Source organism: Homalodisca vitripennis, chromosome 1 (genome assembly GCF_021130785.1).
Source record: "Homalodisca vitripennis isolate AUS2020 chromosome 1, UT_GWSS_2.1, whole genome shotgun sequence".
In the NCBI taxonomy this organism is placed as follows: Eukaryota; Metazoa; Arthropoda; class Insecta; order Hemiptera; family Cicadellidae; genus Homalodisca; species Homalodisca vitripennis.
This window is the reverse complement of record NC_060207.1, coordinates 114,013,126-114,040,952: the sequence shown is the minus strand read 5'-3', so window position 1 is coordinate 114,040,952 and position 27,827 is coordinate 114,013,126. Positions and strand designations below refer to the sequence as shown.

Here is a 27,827-nt window from a genome sequence, read left to right as displayed (position 1 = left end):
ATATTATGTGGTATAATATGAATTGATACTACTTACTGTAGTGTTTTGTTGTGAGGTATCCGGTAAAGTGAGAGTGGGTTAAAGTCTGTCTATACATGAGCAATTAAACCTCCCACCCCTGCATACGGAAATGGTATCTCAAGGGGAATGGTTGTAGAGTTCAGAAAGTGCAAACCCCGGCCGTTATGTTCTTTTTTTGCCTGAATTGACAGAAAAATGCATCCCTTTTAGAGAGAAAGTCGATTTGGCCCCAATGGAAGATGCACGGTCCTGACAAACTGTATGACTCACAAAATCCTATGTCTGTGATCGGTATCTTAAACTGTCATATCTGAAATAGATCACTCAAAGGAGCATCCGCCAAGTCCGTAAACTTCACTTTCCTCAAGTGCAGCTTTAGGTCGGGAGAAGCTTCAGCTATTTTGGCACAACCACGTATATCCTCCCTGACACCATACAGACTTATGCTATTTGCATGTTCAAATAAAATAAAACACTTATGCATCAGCAACAAATAAAATGACACTATGGGAATTGTATATGCTATTGAGTAGGGATTTTTTAAAATTAGTTTGTAGGTTTTTATATATTTTACTTAAATAATGTTTATTTACGTTTCTATGTTTGACTTGTCTTAAAATATTTAAATCACAGCATTTTAACCGTTTTTTTGTAATCTTTGTTATAGTTTGTGTGTTGCTCTGCATGATTTTTGTTGTTAAGTAGTTATTATACATATACAATGTAACACCAAGCTATTCTGAAAAATGGTTATGTCCTAAAAAAACTCATTTTTGTAAAAAAAAGACATTTTTATTTATTTCCTTTATTGAATTTGAGTACGAGAGCGCAAATGGTTCGACGGTATTTCACCTGGTTTTACACTTAGTTTGGTCTTCTTGATCCTACATCGGCGTTCTCACTATCCCCTCCCCAACACACACTTAATTAGTTTCAAGAAAAAACCTCAGAATTTTTTTCAGAACATCGTAAAATCTGCATATCATTTAAATGTGTCACACAATTGTAATATTTTTCTATTGCGCTCTATTTATGTGTAATAAATTGACGAGGTATAAATCGTAGTAAAATAAATTTTATTTTTATCCGAAGCTATTAATTTTTCAGAACAATATATTTGTTGTATTTGTGTGATGAACCTTTATATTTTTTTTCTATAGCATTTATACATTTGTGTAGGTTATATAAAATTCCATCGTTCTTTAGAAGATAAACCTGTTGTTTGTCACAGCAATCCTGCTAAAACTTTGTATCCATAATTTATTATTTATTACATTCCTATATATGTTTATTTAAAACTATATAATGGTTCTATTATCGGAAATCTTTGCAGGTTGTAGATGTACTATGTAATGTAGAGACTTTGTTCGGATAAAGATTGCTATAATGTTATTTATGGTGTGCTTAACATTTGCACAACTTGTAGTAAGCACGTTACGTTATAAGGTCAGATGTTGTTCTAGGCCATGTTGTTGTTGTTACTGCGCAGATCCGTGTAATACTCGTACTTGTGCACCATTACATAAGTCAGGTTTTAACATGGACTGAGTTATGAGCATTGTTTAGTAAATATTCCAATATTTATATTATACTCGTATGTTTAGGAGGTTAAAATAGTGAGTGTGGTATTTCAATATTAGTGTTCGACTTTCTCCTTCTTCGTGTTATATACGTCCCTATTTTAACTTCGTCTATTGATATGAATTTAATTCACTAATCGGGTTATCAATCTTGAACGATTTTAAAGTATGTTTTAACATAATAATAAGTATAATTCTTTTCTTATGTGTTTTCAGTTTTTGTGTATTAGAATACTAAAATCAATGTAAGTTACGAAATCACAATGTAATGTGAGCACAGCGTCTTCGCACCATTCTTTTGATCAATCCGTGTAAACAAAGAATGTCTTCTCCTTCTTTGGAGGACTCGCCGGAGAAACGAAACAATCGGTGTTAAGAGATGCCGGGAATCATTTGTATGGTCCGGAATAGCGATTGATTGACGGGCGCGGGAGGTGTCGGGAGCTGGATATAGCCGTCTTGGTTACCGAGCAAACATAGCTTCCGAGATGTTACAGCCGGCGCGGCGCAGCACGGCACGGTGCGGTGACCAGGTGCAAGCTCGGGCTCACTGCATGCAGTACGTACGTCGATATTATTCCAAACACACAGAAATAGGCGTGGATTTACATTTTGGAAAACGCCAATGTAATTGGAAGCACGATATTGGTTCTACAGTAGATTTATTAATTATGCTTCATATGTGATCTATGTAACAACAGTTAGTCAAGCTGATATGTCGACCCACACCTAATGAGAAGTATGGATGTCATCACTTGAAAATATAAAGGAATTTGCAAGTTCAATGCTTCAGTGTTTTTGGAAAAAGTTCAATAATTTATTTAATACTGTCCGCAATATTCATTTACGTTCACATAATCACTGTTTACACAAATTCCTCTTGTATGATTCTCTAATTTGAGAATACATTTTTGCTCTACCTGAGTTTCGTAATATTTTTCCTTACTCCTTCTTCTCTTCGAATCGACGTTCAGCAATAAAACCGAAATTGGCCGAAACCTAGGACGATAAAGTTCAACTTTAATGGTAGCTAGTAACAGTGTAGCTGACTCATCTGGCAGCGAGGTGAGTCACAGCTATATACGGAGCAGATAGAGAGAACTACTCTCTTTTCTCTATCGCTGATGTGATGAGTTGAGCGTCACTTGTCAGTGCTTTCCTAGAAATTGTGCTGGCACTTCAAGCCGCTTGCTTAGTTTGCTGTGTTTGAGGTTCGTAGATAACAAACATGCAGTACAAAGAACTTATAACACGGCTGTCTGAGCACTGGTAGGACTGCTCTCTTTTTAGACTGTAAATCCCAGAAACTCTACGTTAGGCACGCATTGTAATAGCAGATTAAAAATGTGACGCTAAACAATTTACTACTTATTCGGAGCAAATGACAGTTTTCAGAATACATTTTTTATGTTATAATTGTAAAACTTTCGTAAAGATGTGAAATGTTGAAAAGCTTGTTAGCCATTCTACTCGACATTGGATTTCGCCACAATTTACAACACGTAATTAATCGCCGCGATGATAAGCCAGAATCTACAATCACACAACAACACAGCAACAATATGAATAAATTAGACTAAACAGATTCAATTGGTTTCGTAGATGTTTTGTGTCCAAACTCGAGTTACTGTTAAAATAAGATAGTCTGTTAACTAAACTATCTGTTTAGAATTAGTCATGCTAGGAAAGATTTATTTATTCGATACTAAACAAATGTTGGGTTCTGCTATCCAAACAACGCCAAGAGAGTGACGACCGTTGTGGACTTCGGCCATTAGACTCTTCTTCATGCGTCGACGTCAGCAAGACATTCACCTCCACTTGTCTGTTAATTTGCAATTCTGAATTTCTACTTTTCTTGTCACCGTTCGTTAACAGGTCTGTGTCGTTTAGTCCATTCACCACTTTGTACTTTAAAATTACTTTCTTGGGTCCAGAATAAATTCTTCTGTTGGGTATTGTCAAGGCCGGCTCGACTATACAGTATACAGTCCTATTATGGCCCGACCCTCCGCACGAGGAACAATCTGTTAGACTCACCAACGAAATAAAATTTTGTTTTTACGATTTCCACTCATTATTCAATGACTGTCCTTAAAGTTAACTAGCTGATATTTAATTATACCTGTAAATTAATTACCTTCTTTTAATCTTAAACAAACTTGCTACGAATTAAAGTTAATTTAAAATTTTGCATTTAAAAATATTTTTTATAAATTTACGAATAAAAAAACTTGGTACATTTTGAAAAAATATATGTACAACAGAGTCCAGATTTAATTCGTTGCCTACTAGTCTGAAAAAAGTTGCGTGTTTTACTACTACTGAGGTATGCCGGTTTATGAACTTCTCAAATGTAATCAAATCACCAGATACCACTGGAGGAAGACAGGGAAACAGATTCCAACTTAACCACAGGCCTCTGCAGTCTGTCCTCAATACAATAACTCAATCAGTTGAGGAATCCTAGCAATGTTTGCAGGTTTGCTTATCCACCCAACACTTAAATGTAGTTCAAAATCAGCCTGGTAAAGTTATAACTGTTGTATATTTTCCTTCCTACCAGCATGCGTTTCTGGTCCTCTTCGCGTCGTTTGCTTAAAATGTTCTTTAAGACTAGCGATTCAGATGAAAACTTTTTTTACGGCGAGGGATTTGAAATGTTGCAAAACAAGTAAATGTACTGCAATGAATCTTTTTCAACGCGTACCGGTATTAACAATTGAAAATAATGTGTCCAAGATACAGGTAATAGTAAACCGTTACAATTAATACTTAGGTTATTTTTATGGTCTGGGCGTTAACCAAAGTACAATTCTCTATCAGATTACAAAGATAAACTGGATAGTATAAAGTTAAACTTGCAGCCAGTTTCCCTAAGGCTATAGGAGTCCACTATTCAATGCCACAACGGAGGAATCGATTATGACCAGGTTATTGTGCTAAGACCTTGTTAATTTTCGTTTATGATCAGCAATTACAATTTTTTATAGCAGTATGTGGTTCGGTTCCCTAACCGTAAGGTTCTCAGGCCAATTGCTTTTTCATTGTAGAGATATAAAAATATCCATTTATTCTCTTATTTGGTATATCTTTGAACGTTTGTAGTATAAACAGTTTTTTCTACTTCGAAATCTGTGGTCGGTTTTAAACCAATATGGTAGCTAATACACGGTTCTTTGATAATGCAAGGTTACGGTTCTTGTTCCCTTGCCAATTGGCATCAGACAGAAAAAGTCGCGCCTTCTCGAGTCTGTCTGCTCAGCGGCCCCGACCATCTCACAACCGGTTTGCGGCCAACACCGAGTCGGTCTCGGGCTCTCGCCTCTCGCTACACGGATCGGTTGACTTGCAGCTTAGTGCCGCTGCCGGTGGAACTTCCCATAGTTGGGGTCGAACACGCTGTCACAAGGCTGGCAGGTCACGTCTGAACAGGCAACTATAAATCTTTGACGCTCCTGAGCGGAATTCTCATTATCTCTACAAAATTTGAAGAATAATTCTCCATTGTAGTTTACCAAATTAGAGGTTCTGTTGCCATTTTGGAGTTTCTTGGAGTTTATTTTGAAATGTCATGCCATTTATCTGCGTATACATTATAAGAACCACGGTCTAAAAGAAGTGATCCTTATCACATAAAATTGAGCTTTTGTACAAAGTTCCGTCTATTACAACTTGAACGGAGTGGTACGCTATGATTTAACTTCCTGTATTTCTGATAGTACACGGGCTTTGTCACCAGCGACATGTGCTGGAGGGAGTATGTGCAGATGTGTCACGCCGTGGCGTTGTCGTCCAGTCCAGGTGGTGCGGTAAAAATAATTCAGCTCGCTACGCTCAAGTTTCAACTCGAACTGTCCTTGTTTCATTTCGCTGCACTCGACTAGGAACGATCTATGTAGCAACTAACGTGCGATTCGGGTAGGCTCATGAGTGGTACTGAAGTAAAAATTATGTTAACATTTGCTCCAGTTACGAAAGAACACAGATAATCTTCAACATCAAATGGACTCGAATTCACTTTATTTTTGTTCAGATAATTTAAACTTTAAAATTCTTCATTGAAATTCTTAATTAAAGTCATTCCCCCACACCGAAAATCCGAATTAAAATAACTCATTCCTATTTTACGCCAAGCAAACGCCGTTTATTTAAAACGTTTCTTATATTGCACTTATTATTGTAGATATAGAACTTCGCATTAGTAGACTGCATCAGGAGGGTGTGTGTGGGGGGGGGGGTTGAGTAGCAGGCGGGGAAAGCTGGCGTGATAATGGTTAGACTCGGACATTTCAGAACCGGTTCTGGACTTGAAGCTAGCAGGTTGTCTCGGCACAACCGGTCCTGCTCGGGCCAGTGAGTCAACAACAGCTGATTTCTGTACGAGCGCTCATTTTATTATGCAAGGATTTCCCCCAATACTTTTATCTCTGATACATTGATAAACTAAAGATCTAGATTGTAATATAAGCCAATTAAGTTCTCAAGTTATATGCTCGCGACCGTTACTCGGACAGTTTTATATAATATTTTATATGATGATCATAACTACTTGTATCCTCCGCTAATGTTATAAACTTTACAAAATTTGAAATGGAAACGCTTACTTAAAATTTAAATATGGCGACCCTCTCAGCGATACATCATTACGAAGTGAAAAGACTCAATATAATGTAAACCAAAGATCTTTACCATAATTCGTGTTTTCTTGATATGTAAAAACAAAATTACAATTAAATTTAAATTATAAATATCTGATTTTTGTATGTTTCCTCGTTAACGTGACATACCCTCTAAATTTTGAAATGTTAAAATATGTCACTGAACTACAATTATTTTCCAAATTCTTTTTTTATATTATTATAAGCTGGATAACCGTACATCCTAAATTACTATGTAGCCTTTATTATCTGTGTTAATGACGTGCAAGACGTGACGTTTATCTAGTAACAAAGGTCAAACCACCACATTAATTGAAAGGCTCAAGTTTTTCTTTTACTAGAAGTTTATTAAATAGATGAATAAATTTAGTTCTGTAACTAGGAATCTTTTTTTTTACAAAAAGGCGTTACAAAACATACTTTGCCACACTACTTTACCACGGTTACAATTTGGTCAATAACTTTTTCTAACAGTGTTTTGTTGCAGAATGTTTGGTATATAATTAATTACACGTGTTCAATGAAAAAAAAATGATGACAGTCTCCATGATGGTAGGTGTAAAAATATCTTTTGAAATAAAATTTCAGAGGGCCGTCGCGTCGCACGCCCGTGGGGCAGACTACGCGCAACAACCCCCCCCCCCCCTCTCCCGCTCACGGACAATAACACTCGGCAGTTCTGCACACCGAACACGGAGTGGAGGAGGACTAAATTAAAACAATACGGTAAAGCGTGCGCTCGGTAGAATCCTAATTCTCCGCGGAAATAAAAATAAGCGGCTCCCTTCTCCCGTGGAAGTCCGGAGATAGGACAATGCGTGCGTGATATATGTATGGAGGGGTTTGGTGGGAGGGGGTGCGTGGGTCGGCGCCTCCTGATTGATACCTTCCTGCACATCTCAATACCCCTCCCAGACATCACAATAATAGCTATCTGTCTCTACTATCCACTTGCCCAAATTTTCACGCTGACGTCCAATTGGTCCATTTTTTAATCAAAAATTATTAACGACCGTGTTTGCGAAAGTACTCGTAATCCCTTCCCACCGTATAGCGTGCGTAAGTTATGGCTCCTCCTTCCTTTCTGGATGCTCGCTTCAGAATTGGATTTATGTCTCTAGCAATTGGCTAATCCGACGAATCGAGTGTCCTCAAGTATAGCGTTTTAGATTATCGTGGATTGTAGAAGTAAATTAGGCAGAGAACAACGCCATTCTAATAAGTCAATTTTAATGGTTTTAGTGAATTAGAATTAAATTGTGTTGTGGGCTTTTATGTAAGTTGAAATAAGTTTTGGCTGTATTATTTTTTTACATTTCAGAGCCACTACCCTTGATATTATTATTCTTATAGGATTTCAATATTGTAGTTGTAATTCTTTTTGATATCTTCCACAAACACGCTGTTGACAAATCATACCTTTATCTCCACCTGCTTTTTCATAGTTCTGAGTTTACAAAATATTTGGTGCCAACCGTGGTTATGATGGTCCCAAATATTACGGATATAATCTTTTAAAACTGGAATAGCTAGTATTACATTGTACACGATGGTTCGAACTAGAGGACTGTGTGCAACTAAATGTTTGCGTTTGCAACCTGCCTGTAAGAAACAGGAAGGATACGTGACGTGGGCTCTCCAGATGATGTCAGCTGTTCTAACCACATGTTGGCCTCACTACACGTGTTTATCTCTCAGCTGATAGCAGCGGTGGAGGTTCCTTCACTGAATCAGCTGATCTTTCCTTAGACACAAACTAGTACTACTTCGTACCTACAGGCTCTACACATTGTTACATATATTTTATAATTTTGTTTTATACTTTTTACTATTAATATTTACATCTTTGTTCTTAATAAGCGTATACTAATTTGGAAACATTAAAAACACTACAGTTTTACGATGTTTTTATAATAGTTTTATTCATTTGAAAAAAATATTTATTTACTCAAATAGATACAGGAATATGATCAAAGTTGCTTCTGCAACAATAAATACAGTACAATAAATATAATTATTTAGTATAACCGTAATTTATACGTTAGAAATAAGTACTGTATAAGAGTGATTTACACATTTTAGGGAGCATGTTTAATTTGAATTGTTTGCACACCGTATGTAACATATCACATGTTGGGCCACGTGTAGCATAATCTATATAGTATTTATTAACTAAAGTAAATCAAATTTTCCTGTTCGATTTTGAAGTTGAATAAAGTATAACATAGATATTTTGCTATAAAAAAGTAATAAACCTGACCAAGATAGCCAGCCGATGCCAAATAGTACTTCAAATAACAATAATATTGGCGTATATAACCAATTGTTAATATTCGACGTACCTTTGGTGTATACTACCTTACTAGCTACATTAGCTTACTCTTACTTTACCATACGTACTTTCCCCAAAGATACAAATGTGTGTTGTTGAAAAATTTATCAAAACATAACAATGTAATGGAATCTTATATGGTTTAGGAAAATTTGAGCTCGATTACTCATCAATACCATCGTAACATAGGTACTTAAACTTGTTTTGGAATTGAGTTTTTCATTGTACACAGCACCCGCATGGTCTATGTCACCCTAGGTGTCTACATTTTTTTAATGTCTCACGATTTGACATCATGAACATAGAATCATGTATTATTCAATAGAAATTAGTGTCGATAGTGAAATAAATAACCCGACACAACAGAATATCGAAGGACCCAGTAGAATGTAACGACAGTCTTGCCAACCAAATATCACATATTTGTGTTACTGTTAAAAGATTAAATGTCGAATTATTGTACTAAGCTGTTTACAAATTTGTTTATTCTGAGATTTTTTCCTTGCCATTCTGGTAACCGAGATAAGACCAATGTAAGTCCTAGAATTCCCTTGTACCTTTAATATCGACCTTCTGAACCCAAAATTAATTAGTTCTTCTGCGGACCAAGAGTATCTCATGTGCCAAGTTTCATGTCTCCAGGATCTTATTGCGCAGACGCGGGCAGACAGACAATGGCACGATTTTAAGAAAGAATTTTTTAATCCTTAATTAAGAAAAGTACAGGAATTTCATTATTTACTATAGCCAGGAATCAAAGAATTGTATCAAAGTCATACTTGCTAGGTGTTTTACGTAGTAAAGGATGAAAAACCCTTGCCACCGGCTTTTTTATACTGGTTACGAGTATAAACCAACAACAAACGTTGTTTCTTATTACTTTAGTTTCCGATCCGATGAGTTTCGATTCCATCCCCCCCCCCCCCGAGCAATAACACCGCACTGCCTGTCACTTTTACTTTCACGAGGCCTCTACACCACATCACTTTACCAACTTCTGTTGATTTGGAAACGAAACTAACGTAGATGGCTTGATTAATCCCTCTTAAATTTTGTGTGAAATGTCTAGGTACAATATAGATTCATAAATATACTGGTATCGGGACCTGACAATGGCTCCTAAACAAAATAAACAAAACTAAACATTTTAATTATGACAACGTTCATTCAATTCGAAGTATACATACAAATTCTAATAAAACTGCAAAATTCATTCACTAGAATTACAAGGGACCTCTCAAAATATTACGACAAAATAACATTGCCTATATCCATCCATCTTGGTTTTAGAGCCAAAATCACAGCGTAAAACTCAAACATTTTAACGTGATTGTTTTTGGTCGTAGAGTTATGGAAAATTGTCAGTTTATTCATCGAGCTATAGTTATTACACATCCAAAATCCTTTTTACAGTTTTTTAATATTTTTATTTCTTTATTCTTTAAATACAGTACTCAAAAAGTATAGACTTTAAATAAAAAAAGAGAAGCTTTCGGATGCCACATGTTTTTTAATATGAGATCTGCCATACTATTAAGACTTTACGACAACAAAACGAGCATAAAAATGTTTCAGGTTTAATATTGTTCTTATGGTTTAAAATTTAAGGGTGTTTTAGTAAAGCGGGCTCTTAAAAAGATTTTATTTTAATGATTCAAGATCGATTGAAATATAAAAACACTGTGTAGGTATCGACGAGATTGTGCGCTGAAACATGTGTATTTTTCTTGCTCCAAACTTGGAACTTGAAACAATGATAGCGCGGTGCGGGGCGTAGAGTACCCGGCTAGACCGTTCAAGTGGCCACTTCCTCTGTACGGTACGTACCAGTCCGCCACGCACCCGCACACACACCTCCTCTCCGTAGTGTAATTGCTGCATCTCTGACTCTGAGTGCTGCGCCACTCGGCATTGCTGCTGCACTCGTCGCCCATTCACGAGTGAGCGTAGTGCCGCGCCTAACGAGGCAAGGATTGCAACTGTACCTCGGGCCACGGCCGCCCAGTTGTCACGGAGTATTTACTTACTAAACTGCAGAATATGTTGTTATTTCATCTGTATATTAGTTCGCATTTCATACTTTCCAAAAATAATTCATTATTAGCTTTTACACCCTCTACAAATATTTTTTTCCTGGAAATGTTTCACAAATATCAAATAAAATACTTTTTAGCCAGGCAATTACCTATCTTTCTTCAAAACTGTTTCGATAAGCATTCATTTTACCTGGATTGACTCGTGGTTATTATAGTTCACCTGAGGAAGTAAAGAATATTTAATAGGGGAAATAAATGTATCCGAGTACAATTACTACCAAGAGTTTCTTTGAATCAATGGCTCAACAGAGGATTCTTTTTCAATTTCTATTCAATAAGCGACACACTCACTAATTAACTATCGTGCAAGTGAGTACTATCGGTGGTAACTATCGAACTCCGCCAGCAGAAATGAATCTCTTATCTGCTTCTTCCCAAATTGGTAAACAGTGGAAGAAACTTTGCCTTTCCCCTTTCTGGAATATGGTTATCTGTGGATAAGTAAGATGTCTTGATTCAATGCTTCGTGTCTGTGTATGACGAACGGAAGTGTTATACTCGCGCACCAGACAGCAGATTGTAGTAAGTAGTCAATGCATACACGCCCAAGGACGACGTCCAGGCTCCAGTGTCGACTGCTCACTCCGCCATTTGATATCTCTACCGCGGCCACCCGCAACTTTCCCGATCATTTACCACGGTTTGCTGTTTTGCCTTACATGGTGGTCAATAATACAGACCGACTACAGTGAAACCGGTTTTATTTTTCTCCATGGTGTGGGTTTTCATTTCCACTTTCAAGGATCGACGAATCATTACTACGTCAGGTTGTGTTGGAATTTACATTACAGCCGGTAAAAATATTGTCTTCAGTTATAGGCCTACTGAGTTTTGGAGATGTGAGTTCAGTTGCAAAAAAAACTATTCAACTCGGACAATTCAAACGCTGACGTCTCATTGAAATTAGCGTAGTAACTAGGCCTGACCGTCGGATCCCGTTGCCTGTTCCAGCGATACTTTTATCTTTTTAGTAATCTAAATTATTAATTTCAAATAGACCTTGGGAGTTAAGGGCGCACTTTCTTTTGGAATTTATAGACATCCTCTTTCAGCTGAGCAGATGTTGTAATGGAAACCGAGTTGTTTTAACGGCAGTCCAGACGACTTGAAACAAAACATTGCCTTTCAGTTTCTTCATTGAAGTGTCCCTTGCTACAATTCAAGTTTTCTCTAGTTATGGATCATTAAAATTAAATTAATAGTTAAGTTACAATATTATATTAGACAGTATTACTGTAATATAACGTGTTACATGTAAAACTACCCGTCCTTGTCGGGCCACCCACACGCTTGTCAAGTTCGTAACTCAGGGGAGGGAGATATCAACAAAACGCCGGCTGTGATTTCTAAAGCTAACCCTTTCTGTTATGTAATGGGGGGGTCACGTGATATTTTGACACAGAGGCGGACGGACGGACAGACAGACACAATCGATGGTCGGGTGGCGACGGGTGGGGGTGGTTGTAGTGGAGGGGGGCGGGGGTGTCATGTGGGGCACATGTGCTCGCAGGTGGGTTCTCACTGACATATAGGTCAGATTATTAGTGGGACAATGTCACCTAAAACGAATAGCATCCTCATCCTGTGATTTCAGCTCGTTTTCCGAATTCCAAGCTCTCTTCCCAAGCTGGCTTCCACCCGCTTCGTCATTCTAAATGACACTTCCTGAACAAACGCCCATCATATTTCTCTCCCACTTGAAGTTCCTAATGGGCTTTAAAGAAGCTTAAATCATAATATTAATTAAGCCGGTATATGATATTACGCTTTACAAAAAAAATCAACCTTCTGATAGCCAGAAATAAAAATATTAAACCTGTCCCATTGCAAGAAGTGCATTTCATTTAGGCCTACATTGTTTTACTGTTTTGCACATTCGTCTAAAAGAGAAATACGTACCTACTCATATATTACAAATATTTTTAGCTCTATTGTTATCAAAATTACCGAAACTGTAAAAGTTTATTAAGTGTTGTGGGAGGAAGACGTCACACTACCAAAGACCTGTTGCTAAATTCGCTGTTTAAAATTGTTGGGGTGGTAATCCCAGATTTAGCTGAGGTAATCTCAAGGTATTTGATAGCGCAGAATTCACACCGAGGGCTTTGACTAGTTTCAGTTTTGTATTCGCCTTTTGTTTCCACTGCAGGCATGGTCGTTGTAACCGAGTATGATGTCCGCGGTATTGCAGCGTGAATGTGGCGGTAAACAAAAGGCTATATAAAGAGCGGCGAGAGCAGCTGAGAACATGAGCGGCGAGATGGCGAGCCAACTGAGTACACAACCAGATACTGGAATAGCTCACAGTCATGGATGGCTCTCCCGCAGTTCAACGGCTCCTGGGTACGAGGCTTTGTCATCACGGTCGAACAACGATGGAACGTTCATTATGATCTAAGACCGAAAAAACTCTCGTATTCCTGGGGGAGGATCCGAGGGAGCCGGTATCCTACAAAGAACAAAATCCTCTAACAAGGAGGTACCTATATAAATAATGTCAGTATTAAATCAAATCCAAACTGTTGCAAGTTTTAAAAACTCAAGTAACAACACCGAGATGAAAACCTGTGTGATAGTCGTTATCGGTTCTACGCATCAGATAGCAATGTATTTGAAAGCAATATCCAACTGTCGTAATTTAGATTTATAACTTATGCAGCCAGTGCCTATTTTGTTTCAGTTTCAGACATCTGAATATGAGAAATCGTATGCTTGGTTAATATATCACATATTTCCATGTGGTTATGGACTTCCACACAGATTAAAGAAGCTAAATGGGCTACTTAGTTCACGTTGTTTACCACATCATAGAATATATGGACATGGATATATAACGGTTGAATAGTAGTTTTGGTTAATCACATCAAATTTTTAATTCGCGTTTACTAAGCACTTTACAGTACCTCAATTACACAACATAAAAAAGTAGGGAACGATCGGTTTGTGTTAGCAACAACAGGAGTCAAACCGCACATTGAGTGGTGTACTTAACGATACGTTTTTGTTATTTGTTAGTTTACGTACAGGCCTAGTATTAGGTTTTTAACACCAGATAATGCGGAAAGATACCAACTTACGAAACGTTGGTATCAGCTCTTGTTTAAAGACGACGATTACGAGTATTTTGCTTCAATTGTTTATTGATTAGATTCCTCTGTAATTAACTGTTATTGTGGTATGCCTGATTTGCCTTAAGAGACAGCTATTCTTAATGACCATTGGTCTTAAATTATAATGGTGTACGTGAATATATCAATTGTTTTGACAATAAAGAGTTTGTTCAAGAAACAATTTATTTCAGCCATTGTGTGAAGAGCTTGAGCTGAGTATAATTTCCTCAACAATGTCAGCGTATAGCATGTTCATCAAGCTTCAAGTAGGCCTATTCAAATATATCCACAGTAATACTTAGATTTTCAACGTATAGCTTCCTTTGTTGCAGACAAAGCCGATGATGATCAGCGCAAGAATGTTTGAACTATTAATGGCCACTATTGCCACTGGTGTTACGCAAGGAGATTTAGTCACTCGGACTCGGACTCGGCAAGGCTCGCATGTTGATTATGTGAGAGTCAGGCCCGATAGAGCCGCCATTCCATTAGTGTAATGTCCGTCTTCATCCGCCATACCGAACAGTGACCCAGGCCATGAGCAGAGTTACTGTGGTTAGTTGTGCACAGCACTGCTTATTTCAGAAGTCACAGTAAACAAAATCTAACAATTCGCAATGGGATCGTGTTTGAGAATATATTTTACTGCAACTGGCATTTCGATTCGATTTAGTAATAGTTAAGATCTTCCAGTTAATTAAATTAAAATAACTCTATTCAATATAACTAATAATTCAGATATTAGTTACATCTAAATACAAAATAAAAAAACTACTTTGAAACCGCGGTAATCCAAGAAATATGATTAAAAAGAAAAGAAAACAAACAGTGTATATTGTACGTAAGCCTTTTTATAACACGTACATTAATATTCTGTTCTGGAAGTTTGTCAAGAAATAAATATAGAGGGTAAATTCTTCCAAGCCATTTATTCTTTATCAAAGTCCACTCTAAGCCAGTTTGCAAATTAGTCTATATCAGTTAAGAAAACCGCGTAAGAAATCAAAATACTTACTTTTTTCTTCAATTATTATGCAAGAACTAACAATAGAATAACGTAATATTAAAAAAAAAAAAAAAAAGAAACTAAACCCCTTTGTAAACATATTTACTGTAGGCACGTGTTTGGGCATTAAGAGATCTTCAATAAAACTTTTTCATATCCCGGTATCTATATGAAGAGATGACACTTAGCCTACCTACTAACGTTACTACTGTACGTCGTTATGCTTGTATTGTATGTTTTGTCAAATCTTACATTTTAGCAAATACATGGTATCATGCGTAGGAAATCGTAGCAAACACCACCAAGAATGGATGGAAGCAAAGTATTCGTTACACTCACAATAAACACTTATAAATCAAGCAGAATTGACAACCAAGCAAACCAATCATCTCGCGAGGCTTCATCTGTTTGTTATCGTAATGGGTCGCCCGGGCGGAAGCGGCAATCGCCGAGACATATATTGTCACCTCCTTTCCTTCAGCATAGCCTCCTTCTGTCACATGTGTTGCTACTGCTTCGCTTACAATGTCGGCTAATGAAAGTGACATTGTACACTCGCTGTTTCCGGTACGGCTACTGCCACCTGAGCCGCTCACCACTTCCGCCCGCTATTTCTGGGCTACTGACTCCCGCTGTCCACCCCCACACCGTGGGATCCGGTCTCCCTCTTTCTGTTTGTGACGGATTGGTGGATACGGCCATCTCCCGTACGGCTGTTATTACAGCTTTAACCCGCAAGCATCGATTGCAGTTGGCTACAGGATGACGGATTGTCTCACAACTGTCACTTACGAATCTGATAACTGAGGACCAGTGGTGTACTCCGGAGGGTACAGAAGGGGGCTGGACTGTCCAAACTGTTACAAGGCTATATTTTAATAGCAACTTTAGTATTACCAAAAGAAAATATTAAATTTAGTTTATTTTAAATTTCTGAACACGCCTTACATTTTACTATCAGGTTACAATCTACTTTTTATGCAGCATTAAAACGCATATTGCTGAAATATAAATATAACTTGACGTTAATTTCCGTCCTGCGTTATCCATCGACGGATAACCTTATATATTCTTCGGTTGTCAAGTAGGTAATTACAATAATAAATCTTAAATGCTTTTAAGTTTAGGAGTTTTTTACTGATCAAAATAAATCTATAAAATCGGGCTGGAAAACTAGAACTACACACACAAATACAGTGCACCCCTTCCCATTAATCAATGACATATTCCAGTAGGTGTATTATTAGTTTACTGTAGAGTCTGGTATTGTATATTTAAAGAAAAATTGATAGCCAAATACAAAAAAATATGAAAGTTGATTATGTAAACTAAATATCAAGGCAATGATTACCTTTATCGAAATTTCAAGTACTAGAAGTTGAAAGCGAGATACCCCCCCCCCCCCCCAACTTATTATAAAAATATTCGTCGTGAACAACATTTGTGGTATATTAACACATTTGTCTTAATATTTGATTGCTGTTAATTTGAGTTCGATTTAGTTTTATTTCAAAAAAGTTAGTCGAATTTGCTTACATCCACAGGTGGTTGTTGTGGTGAAGAGGGGGTGGAGTGGTGAGTTGAATTGCTTCTCGAACTTCAGGAATCGTTCCCACCCCCTGATTACCTCCCGGATCCAAAATTGTTTTACAACTTTCACTATAACAACCTTTACTTATCCTACGTCATGAATGTCAAATGTTATTGTTTAATTAAAGATTTAAATCAAGACTGTTTAATACTAGAGATTTTTATGAATTATGTAAACAAGAAAATAAAAATAAAGAGTATTCTAAACGAATAACATACATGTTTGTAATTAAGACTATCCTGATATAGTTTCCGATTTGACACGGAGGCTGTCCCTCGCACAGCAGCACCAGTTGAGATTTTACCACGGTCTTTAAACAATTGTGTGGGAAGTAGCCTCATTAATGCAAATTTATCATAACTTAACCAATACCTTCGTTTCTATTGTATTTCCTGTAAAACTGAATGACATACAAATACAATTGGATTCGTCAGCGGATCTTATTATATTTCTTAAACTGTATAGGGGAGAGAGGATTTCAACCTAAATTCGTCGCTGACCCTGTTATCTTGCTGTATATAGTAAATTCACTATTCACTTAATTACACAATAAACCCGTCTCCTTACCATTCACCCTGAGGTGTTTTCATTTGTATGTACATTTAATATTTATAAATTTCCCAAACAAGTCAGTACACGTACATAACGTGATTGTTAATATTTAAAGAAAGTTTCGCCAGTGTAAAAAGCACATAAAATACCTATTTTAATAGGGTTGCTGAATTGAATTGTATATCCAATTTCTACAAATTATTATTAATTTTAAATAGAATTTTGCATAGTGAACACATATAATTTTTAATTCAGCCCTAGGAATTTTTCAGTACAATTACGATCGTCAATTTGGCTGTACTGGTGACCAAATAAGAGATTAACAGTTTTTGAGGTTGAACATTGTTGTTACTGTGTCTACCTACGCTCACGTCCTCACGACTAATTTACTGACATGTGTTTTGTCAAAGAACGACCCAATCTGCCATTTAGATAAGGATTGCCTGTCCTGGCCCCCAGACGAAACACCATGTACCAATGGTATTTTCTAACATTCTTATTGGAAACTGTCCAGCTCTGTCATTACATAAATTAAATGACATTTTATTTTTTTTCAAATCAACATCATTATTAAACAGAATTTTTTCATTAACAGACTCGGGAAGAATCGTCTGAACTATCCAGTTATTCTCGTAAAATTATGAGTTAGTAGTAAGCATATAGCGTAAATTTGAAATTGTTAAAATAATCTAGAAAGGGAGGGGTTTAGTTCGGCATTTCCGTACGGTAATCAAGCAAGGGGAGAAAGTGCAACAACCTCGGGGCATCTCTCTGATGGTGTCGTAATGGCGAGCGAGTGAGGTCAAGGGTCAGCGTGGTCAGTGTGACTCGGCCAAGACAATTGTCGCTGGCAGGGTCACCACAGATTGCGGCCGGCCCGTATATTATCCCATCTCGCTCCCTCCCAATAAACATATCTCTCTCTTCTTCCTTTCGCCTACAAGGTCCGCTCTCGCTCTCCTCCCAATTGATCCTCATTGGTATCTCACGATCAGATAGTGAGTGAACCAGTCTCCAGTCTACGCCGCCGCGTAGTACCCAAGCAAGGTCTCTAACCACAATTGTGCTTACACTGTTTTATATATTTGCGTGTATATATTAAATATACACTACAATATTCAAAATATTATAGGCCTATGTATATTCAAAACTTCAAAAGTTTTAAAGCATAAATAATGTTATACCGTACACAAAGAGATACTCGTACAATAAAAAAAAATAACAAAACAGGTAAAGTATTAAAATAATAGAAAATATTAATTGCCTTAAAATATTCTCTCTCCAATATACGCAATAGCAACATGGAAATATGATGAATCTAGTGTCAATATCATATTCACACATTTGTATTATATGAATTTTTTGTATAATGTCAACCCTTTCTGAGGAAATCGTAAGGGTGTAACCACAATACCTGAAACAACTTATTCTCGGATCCAGAATTTTAGGGATTATAAAGTACAAAAGAATATTGCTGCTGCAAACATAAAATTAAGTTTGATTCATTGGGCTATTGCATCTTTTAATCCTACTCACAAACTACCATTTTCAGTAACTAACAAATCTTTGATTTTGGACGAGAATTCTTCCAAACTTTTGTCGGAACTGTGTTGTAGCAGCTAAAAGTGTTGTAAGGAAAATGACAAAGACTGACATTAGTACCAAAATGTAATGTTTGTTTACTGTCCGTTTCAAATGAACCGCCACCGCCATGTTGTCAGCTGACTGCGGTGAAGGTGAGGTTATGTTTGTACCTGACTGCTGTTGAAATGACAGTCCGCCTTAATCCACGGGCCTCCGTAATCAGTGCAGTTACATTGTGTGTAATCACAGATGGAAAGACTCGACGTCGAAGTATATACCAACACGGACAGCACCAACACTGAGGACCAACCCATCGCTCACCGACATGGTCATAACGTGACGGACACGCACAGGCGCATGGTACCGCGGGAGTCTCACTACTACACTACGGACTACGGACACTCAACACTGAACACTGAACATTCACCACCAACACAACGACAACACTGGCGCGACCGTCCCCTCCCCTCTCCACCCGTTCTCTCTCTCTCTCCGCTTCCCCCACCCCGCCCGCCTGTCTGCCCGCCACATGAATCAATGATGGGCCTACAGACTTCTGTATATCAACACTACTCGACCCCACTGTATCCCCCCCCCCCATTAAAAACCGGATGACACATGCCGTTTCGTGATGGCCAAGGATCAAATCCTGAAAAAGTGCCATAATAATTCATCGTATATTGTTTTTCTGATTTTAGTAACTCTGATTAGTTGTCCCATTTGAAATTCTCCATTGAATTTATAGCGATAGTCGAAACGTTTTTAGGTTGATGATTTATATCCCCAATAATAAATAAATACGCTAAAAATAACATATTTAAAGATTGCAAAAATACAATACAGATTCTATTATGCGCGATAAGAACGAGATAAGTGCAAATTTATTTCCCAGTCATCGTTTATCTAAGTATCCAGTAAGTAAAGTACCAAACTATTTGTCGTTTTAAACTATTTTTTTCTTCGTAGCTGTCAACAGGTCTTATCAAGTCAATGAAGTAAACACAATAACAATACTTTAAACTTAAACGTTTCTGTTAAACGAATTATTGAGTAAAAACACGCAGACACCTAGGATACGGCATGTTTACAGGGACGTTTTTGTTTATTCTGGTATAAGTAATCACTTTTCAAGATTTGTGCAATGTCATGAAAACACTGAACATAATAAATTACAAGAGTTGGTGGTCATTATTCTTCCTTATCTCTCATCGGGTGCAGTAGTTTGATTCGAACAATATTTCGCACAAACAGATTTTGTGTGTGTTTGTTTGTTTTTATATCGTTTGATGTTGGTGAACATTAAACTGTGGTGTGAAATTACACTATGGAAGAAACAAAGAGAACGCTTTAAAAATAAGCCGATACAGTGAAGATTCGAAGGAATTTAAATTGATCGAATGAGATCAGCCTCTCCTTAAACAAATTATAAAAAATAAATCCTAAAATCAATAAGGAGTACCTAGACGAACATATGTGCAAAATTTCAAGTCTGCAGAATCTTTGTAGTTGGAGTTATCGCACGTACGAGCAGACGTACAGACAGACGTACAGTCAGACGTATGTGTTTTTTGTGTTCATACTACGGCAAAATATACTCTATTTTGTGTTTAGTGTTTTATAAAATTCAGCGTAAATATTAATTCACGACAATTTTTAACAACATTTAAAAAATGGCTAAACATATTATAATCACAAAAAACCTAACCACAATGTTGTATGTCTGCTAAAGGGTAGAGCAGATTAGATTGCTATTGATAATTACTTGTATATTATATGGTATTTATTACTTTGATGCATCAGTTGATGTAATAAGGCAGACTATGAGGCTAAAGAGTAGAGCAGATTATATTACTAAGATGATTACTTGAATATTAAATAGTATTTATCACTTTGATGCATCAGTTGATGTAATAAGGCAGACTATCAGGCTAAAGAGTAGAGCAGATTATATTACTAAGATGATTACTTGAATATTAAATAGTATTTATCACTTTGATGCATCAGTTGATGTACTAAGGCAGGCTGAATGGTAGAGCAGATTAGATTGCTATTGATAATTACTTGAATATTATATGATATTTATTACTTTGATGCATCAGTTGATGTAATAAGGCAGACTATCAGGCTAAAGAGTAGAGCAGATTATATTACTAAGATGATTACTTGAATATTAAATAGTATTTATCACTTTGATGCATCAGTTGATGTACTAAGGCAGGCTGAATGGTAGAGCAGATTAGATTGCTATTGATAATTACTTGAATATTATATGATATTTATTACTTTGATGCATCAGTTGATGTAATAAGGCAGACTATCAGGCTAAAGAGTAGAGCAGATTATATTACTAAGATGATTACTTGAATATTAAATAGTATTTATCACTTTGATGCATCAGTTGATGTACTAAAGCAGACTATCAGGCTGAATGGTAGAGCAGATTAGATTGGTAGGATAATTACTTGTATATTAAATGGTATTTATCACTTTGATGCATCAGTTGATGTAATAAAGCAGACTATCAGGCTAAAGAGTAGAGCAGATTTGTATTACTAAGATGATTACTTGAATATTAAATAGTATTTATCACTTTGACACATCAGTCCATATAATAAGGTAGGCTATCAGGCTGAAGGGTTGAGCAGATTAGATTGGTAGGATAATTACTTGTATATTATATAGTATTTATCACTTTGATGCATCAGTTGATGTAATAAAGCACGCTATCAGGCTGAAGGGTAAAGCAAAGTAGATTGCTAAGATGATTACTTGAATATTATATAGTATTTATCACTTTGATGCATCAGTTGATGTAATAAAGCACGCTATCAGGCTGAAGGGTAAAGCAAAGTAGATTGCTAAGATGATTACTTGAATATTATATAGTATTTATCACTTTGATGCATCAGTTGATGTAATAAAGCACGCTATCAAGCTGAAGGGTTGAGCAGATTAGATTACTATGATGATTACTTGAATATTGCTCCTGTTTCATCAGGCTCCAATAAACTTAATATTATTTTATTATTATATAATTTCGATTTTTTTAGCTCAGTTCTAGAGTATTGACCAACACTTATTATGTTAGAGATTACTTAATAAGGGTTCAGAGCAGGCTAAAGTTCAAGACAATTTACTAGGTTAATATTATAACATAAAGGGTGAATTTTCCATATCCTCCTCTCTTACTTTTCTTTTTCTAGACTTCAAGACCAAACCTCTACCAACCATCTTTGGCTTATATTTACTTTATTGCTTTGTAGTTACTTAACAAATGTAAGTTAAGTGTCTTGTTCTACAGATATTATCAGTTTTGAACCAATAATTCAAAGCCAGCATATACGACTGTTATTGCCAATAAACTAGTATTTGAAAGCAAATGCGTGTATCGTAACATTCTAAAATATAATCAATGTGAAAGAAATATTAACTGTAGTAAACTGTGACCTTTGTATGACTATTACAATACTGGCCATGTTTTAATCAGGTGTGCGTTGATTGGTAACTTTCATCAAGGTCAATGGAATGGATAAAAACGATATGTATAAAAACCATAATTACAGATAAAAATAACAAAACTTTATATCTACCAAATGTATGCCTTACAAAATATTATTGTTACCAAAATTACCTCATAAAAATAGTACCGAACAATAAATGTTATCCCTATCTCAAGAACACAAGAAAATAAAACAATGCAGCCATTTTTAGAATGCAAATCGCTCAAAATTGGTGTTACACTGTATTTACATTAAAAAACGTTAATTTTAAAATGCTGTACTCAAGATGAGCACTGATAATTTAAACTGTGTTCGAAATCGATCTTTGAATAATAGTATATAAGCAGAAGGAAATATTTAAACCTCTCACTTGGTATAATGTAATATATATATCAGGATGCAATGTAACGCTTAATTACTTGTAGACATTGAAACTGTGATTACCAATCTGTTCTTATTATATACAGATTTAATGGTGTTTATATGTGTGTTACTCGATCGTGTAAAAACTAATGTAAAGATTGTATTGAAACTTTACACCGTCATTATTAGGATCCCTAGTTAACTTATAGGATTATTTTTATTTCGACATTTCCACCGTCTCTACAGTTGCGAAAAATCTCATCTTTGTCTCTAGAGTTGTATGTAAGCAAACAAAAGTTATTAATCGAAAGAACATGTTGAATGTAATAAACTCCGTTGTGTAAACATGTATAAAACAGCACAGTCATATGTTTAATCAATTTAACCACTATTTTTAATTTGTTATAGTCTTGAAAGCATAAATTAAGCTAGATAGTAACAACACTTCTTATTTCAACCTTTTCGGCAACCGCTGTTGAGCACAGAGTTATAAATTATCCAGATAAGAAAGTTCAAAGTTTAGTAAAAATATACTTTTAACTGTACACTTTAATAAATATTAAACATGCAGTGCTTGGTCAGTACTATAATGCAGATATCAAAGACAAAGTTACTGTCTAACTTTTACTAAGAATTTAAAGACTGTTATAAAACATACCTATCTTAATTGTTTTTAACAGAAGTAAGTTTCTCAGTCCAGTATATGTAATATGGTGATATATTTCATTGATCGGGTATACAAGGCAGAATATACTTTGGCACAAATAATACTAAGACCGGAGTAAATTACAATGGCCGTTAAGATACACTTTTAAACATAAAAGTGTAATGTTGGTCGTGGCAACAAGGCAAGCTCAACATTGTTGCCGGAAATATGATTCACTCGAATCGGAAGTGCTCATACACGTGCAAAGCCTACAAAACCGCGGGCCCGTAGAAGTAAAACATTTAACTTTTATATAAAAACATAATGTTTTAAGAACGATGTTATGGTGTATAAATACAGCAGATGAGTTGTAACTTAAATAGTTTCAAACATTTTTATGTTACTTAGGAAGTTGTGAAGTATTGGAAAAATTCGATTGAAGAACTAATGAAGAATTAGTTTGCCGGAAGAATGATTTTGCTTGGTACAAAGTTGGTACAAAGGTACAAAAATTTTGCTAGTTGGTACAAAGGTATCCAACTATGAAGATAACTAGAAAAATACAACATTTAGGTCAATGACTTCATCTGCTTGATGTGCACAATCTCTTGGCGTGGGATATGGTTACCTCATAGTTCAAGTTCTTGATGAGTTTGGCGCTTACTCAGCTGCTTACGGGAATCTAACGACAAACAAAACTTCCTTAAAAGATGAAACAGAGCAGGGCTTATATGTATGTGCATGCACATACACAGTTAACTTCAGGGCAATAAAATGGATTGATTGTGGAGTCAAATCTATCTTTCTTAACTTTGCATTTCGGTATAGACTGTGTTTATTGTCACTAAATCTTATACCCCGACCTTAAAACTGGCAGCAAACCTCAATTTTATATTTTTTGCAGTCTTTTTTGTTTTATTTAATAAATGAATTAAGTTTGAAAAATAAATAAAATACTATAGAAAAAACAATCAAGCAGTTTATTTATCGTTACCGCTTGATTGGTTTTTTCAATAATTATTCAAGTATTATTTATTTTACTTCCACATTACTTCTCATATATATTGTTTTTAGCCAAATTTAATATAAAGTTACCATTGTCATGTAAACTAATAAAACTGACATCAATTACGCATTTTAATAGCAGTTTAATAATTGTATGGTCAAATTATAAATTAATTTCAAATCGTAGTTTAAACATACGTAACTGATTTATTTAATTTAATCTATGAATTTAGGTTAGTTTTCTTAACACATGAAATAATTAAGTTACTATTTTCATACAATCTAGGGCTGAAAGTTGGAGCATAAATAGATTAAATATATGCCATTTAACATCTGCAGTACGTTATTACGAGATAAGTTTGTATGATATGTAGATTGGATCTATTGTAAACTCACATTAACCCTGCATCTGGACAGATTAATGAGTATTAATTGAATTGATCAGATGTTGCACAATAGAGCCATGATGAGACAGCTAATTGCTGTGCGTTGGCATTGCTTATCATTGTTTCCAATGATGTCTTTATCACCGCGGTCACTTAGACAGGGCCTTATCAAAATATTGTCGTCTGTCTGTCCGTCCTGTGATAAATCATACAGAAAGTTGCTGGACACTTGAAACTTGGTACAAAGGTTCCTCTTGGTCCTAGGAAATTATTAAATTTTTGATCAAAAGACTAAAATCTATGGTAAAAATAAAATCAGAACACTTTTACATTGGTATTATGGGTAACCGTGATGCTAACAAATATCGCAGAGTAGATAAATTTTGTACAGAAACTGAGTAAAGTTGTATGCCATTGTAAAGTGTGACGTAGTAACACGTTTGATGAAGTTAATTTGTTGGATTGGTCGGCAAGTCTATCGTTATGTCCTAAAATGTTCTCAAACATTTCTGAATGATATTTGCCTCGTCTTAGATTTATTTAAACAGGGTTCATAAAATTATCAAGGCCAATTTGCTTAACAAATTCAAGTTCTTTGACACATCATTTATTGAATGACGCCATTTTTTAAGCTGTTCCAAAATAGATACAGTAATAGATATAGCGTCGCTCATTACGTTTAATTTTTGAATAGTTTTAAATCATTACTGAATTTCCAACTGTTTTATCAAAACTCGTAAAAAGAAATATACCATCATTGAAAATAAAACTCATAAAACATGAATGTGCAAAGTTTGATGGATGTATTACACAAAGTAACTCTGTGCTATGTTTGAGTCAAAGGATGGGAGAGAGCAAATTCCTTGCAGGTTATTTTCACTGGAACAAATAACGAGTTTAGTGTGGTATCCCACCTCATCAGGACACATGGCCGGGGAGGTGAACTCAGTTAGCATTGCATATCAGAGGTTCATCTGCATGGATATGGCTCGCCGTGGATCCTTCCTGTCTGTACTCGCTTTAAATGAACATTAGACGAGTTCTAGGTTATGAACTCTGAAGTACGCGTATGTTTGTCCAATGAGGAATATCCAACAATGGGAGCCCGGTTTGGTGTGTTTTAACGACTATTATTATATCGTCCCAGCTTATGCCTATACAACACCGTGTTTATTAGTGCACAACTCTACTGCTAGTGTCTGTTTGATGAGCATACAAAGTTCAGAGGAATCACACTGTTGTAAATGGACAAAAATACAATATTGGAACAAATAATTGTTGAAAATGTAATAATATTTAAATTGCAATACACACCTGGGAAGAATTACATCATGTTTGAAATTCAAGTAAACACATTATTTTGACAACAGAACTTGAAAATATAATCCCTTAAAACGATGTTTTAAGAGCTAGCTGTAATGAAATGACTGAGTTTTACCCATCAACAACAATGTGAAACTTTTAAACACTTGTCTCTCACGTGTCTGATTGTAGCATAATGGGAGATGTCTCATTTTAAAGTTATGATCAATACACATCCAAGCCTTTTTTAGATTTGCTTGTAAAGTGTATACTTTTTTAGTATTTCAATAATTACAAGAAATATGAGATTTTTCTGATTAACCAATAATAGTATTGAAAAGAGTAAACCCACTTTGGATGCTTATTAAATATATCTCCTATGACAAAGAATGAGAGCACTTTCTTTTTTGTTTAATTTTCACGTTCTTTTTATGAGGCTAAAATCAAAATGGCCTTTAGTACAGTTGGTTCTTACGGAAAATATATGTCAAATTTTCAATAAACCTACATTAAATTAAGGAAAGACGGGAGAATTCGGTCAAAGTGATAAAATGAACTGTATTAAGTGAATGTAACCCCCTGCCAATGTAACACTGTAAAGAACTTAATAACTGACTCGTCAATATAATGCAACAAAAGCAGGCCATATTTTCTGAAAGTCCCTGGCCTGCAAGGTTAAATCTATCACCTTATGAATATGAGAGAGATGATCATCTCTCGATCTATCTATCTACAGTCAACTTGACTCCTAATGAATATAGCTACTTGCTCAATAAAGATCTAAACATGCTATCCCCAGTGTCAATTAAGTTTGAAGGGTTTTTTGGGAGATACATTTTCCTTTATCAGCATTCAAAAGTTAGTTATTTTAAATAAAACATGTTTTATTTGAGCTAAATCAACGAAACTTCAGCTACTTTTCAAAGTAGTCCTAGGTCAAAAAAAGACTGCAACAGTTTTTAAAATGTAGTATCCATGTATGTATTAAATCACTGGTACATATGGTCTTAGAAGCCCATACATAACAGATCAATATTTCACAAAAACTTTAAAATTGCAATCAATTCTTGTTGAAGTCATCAATTGTTTACCTGTATGAATGGTTGCCATACCCAAAATGGAATCTTAACTCGACGATACTTCGTGGGATATAATCAAACGAAATTGTTTGCTACACTTTCATTTAAACAAATTTTCTCCACGAAAAATACTGTAGTACATCAATAACTTCTCTTGCGTCTTTCGTTGACAGTTCAGTTCGATCACATCCTCCTCCTCATCTTCAGCTGCTTCATCTTCTTGAGGATTTGAAGGTTGAACAGAAGCCAGGATATTTTCATCCGTTAGATCTCCACATAGTGTTAAATCATCATTGAGTCAAAAAATTCTTCAAACTCCATTTCTTGGCCCCCAGTACTTCGCTATCCTTGCTCCAGTCCTGAAGAGGGATGGGTGGGGTGTATCAGCTGCGATTTCATGTCGAGACACGCGTTTGAGCCACTGTTTGTTTTGAAAACTATGTACTATCACAGACAATGGATACAAACGTATCCATTGTCTGTGGTACTATACAGGTCGAGAGCGTAACATATGCGTCCTATAGAGGTCGCGTTCGTCTTGTAGAGGTTCTGTGATTATCATACGTTGTATAGAGGTTAATCAGTTTTAGCCCAAATCACAGAAAATCCGTCTTATGGAGGTTTTTATCTAATTATTACTTTGTACAGAGGTATTATCAGCATTGAGTGTTACGAAAGTTTCAAGGGGATTTGAAATATGCATCTTATCGAGGAATTCGTTTTACCGAGGTATACTTACTAACGAGGTTAGACTGTAATTGTAATGGTTTAAAATAATATTAAGCCGTATTGGGACGTAATCGACACCATGTATAATCTCGCTTACCTGTAGGATTTATACATAACTTGTTAAAAATGTTGTAACAGGAATTATTGTAGTCTACTTGAGGACTAACTCGATGTATCAATTTTTCTTGTCAACCCAACATCTATATTATATACCCAATGAATTGTTCTAAATTCATAACAAATACAATCCTCTATTGTCTAAAATCCTAACTATGCAAATGGAA

General features: G+C 35.8%; 2 protein-coding genes across 7 annotated transcripts in view; one reads left to right on the top strand and one right to left on the bottom strand.

Annotated features, from left to right (window-relative positions):
- The window catches only part of LOC124369729, a 30,919-nt gene extending 11,924 nt beyond the window's left edge, over window positions 1-18,995 (bottom strand). Inside the window, exon 1 of the mRNA XM_046827796.1 lies at window positions 18,704-18,995. Within this exon, the coding sequence (XP_046683752.1) occupies window positions 18,704-18,847 (144 nt within the window). The 5' untranslated portion in view covers window positions 18,848-18,995. The remainder of the gene's footprint in view (window positions 1-18,703) is intronic.
- The window catches only part of LOC124369695 (E3 ubiquitin-protein ligase MYCBP2), a 663,749-nt gene that overhangs the window by 561,896 nt on the left and 74,026 nt on the right, over window positions 1-27,827 (top strand). The window lies entirely within an intron of this gene.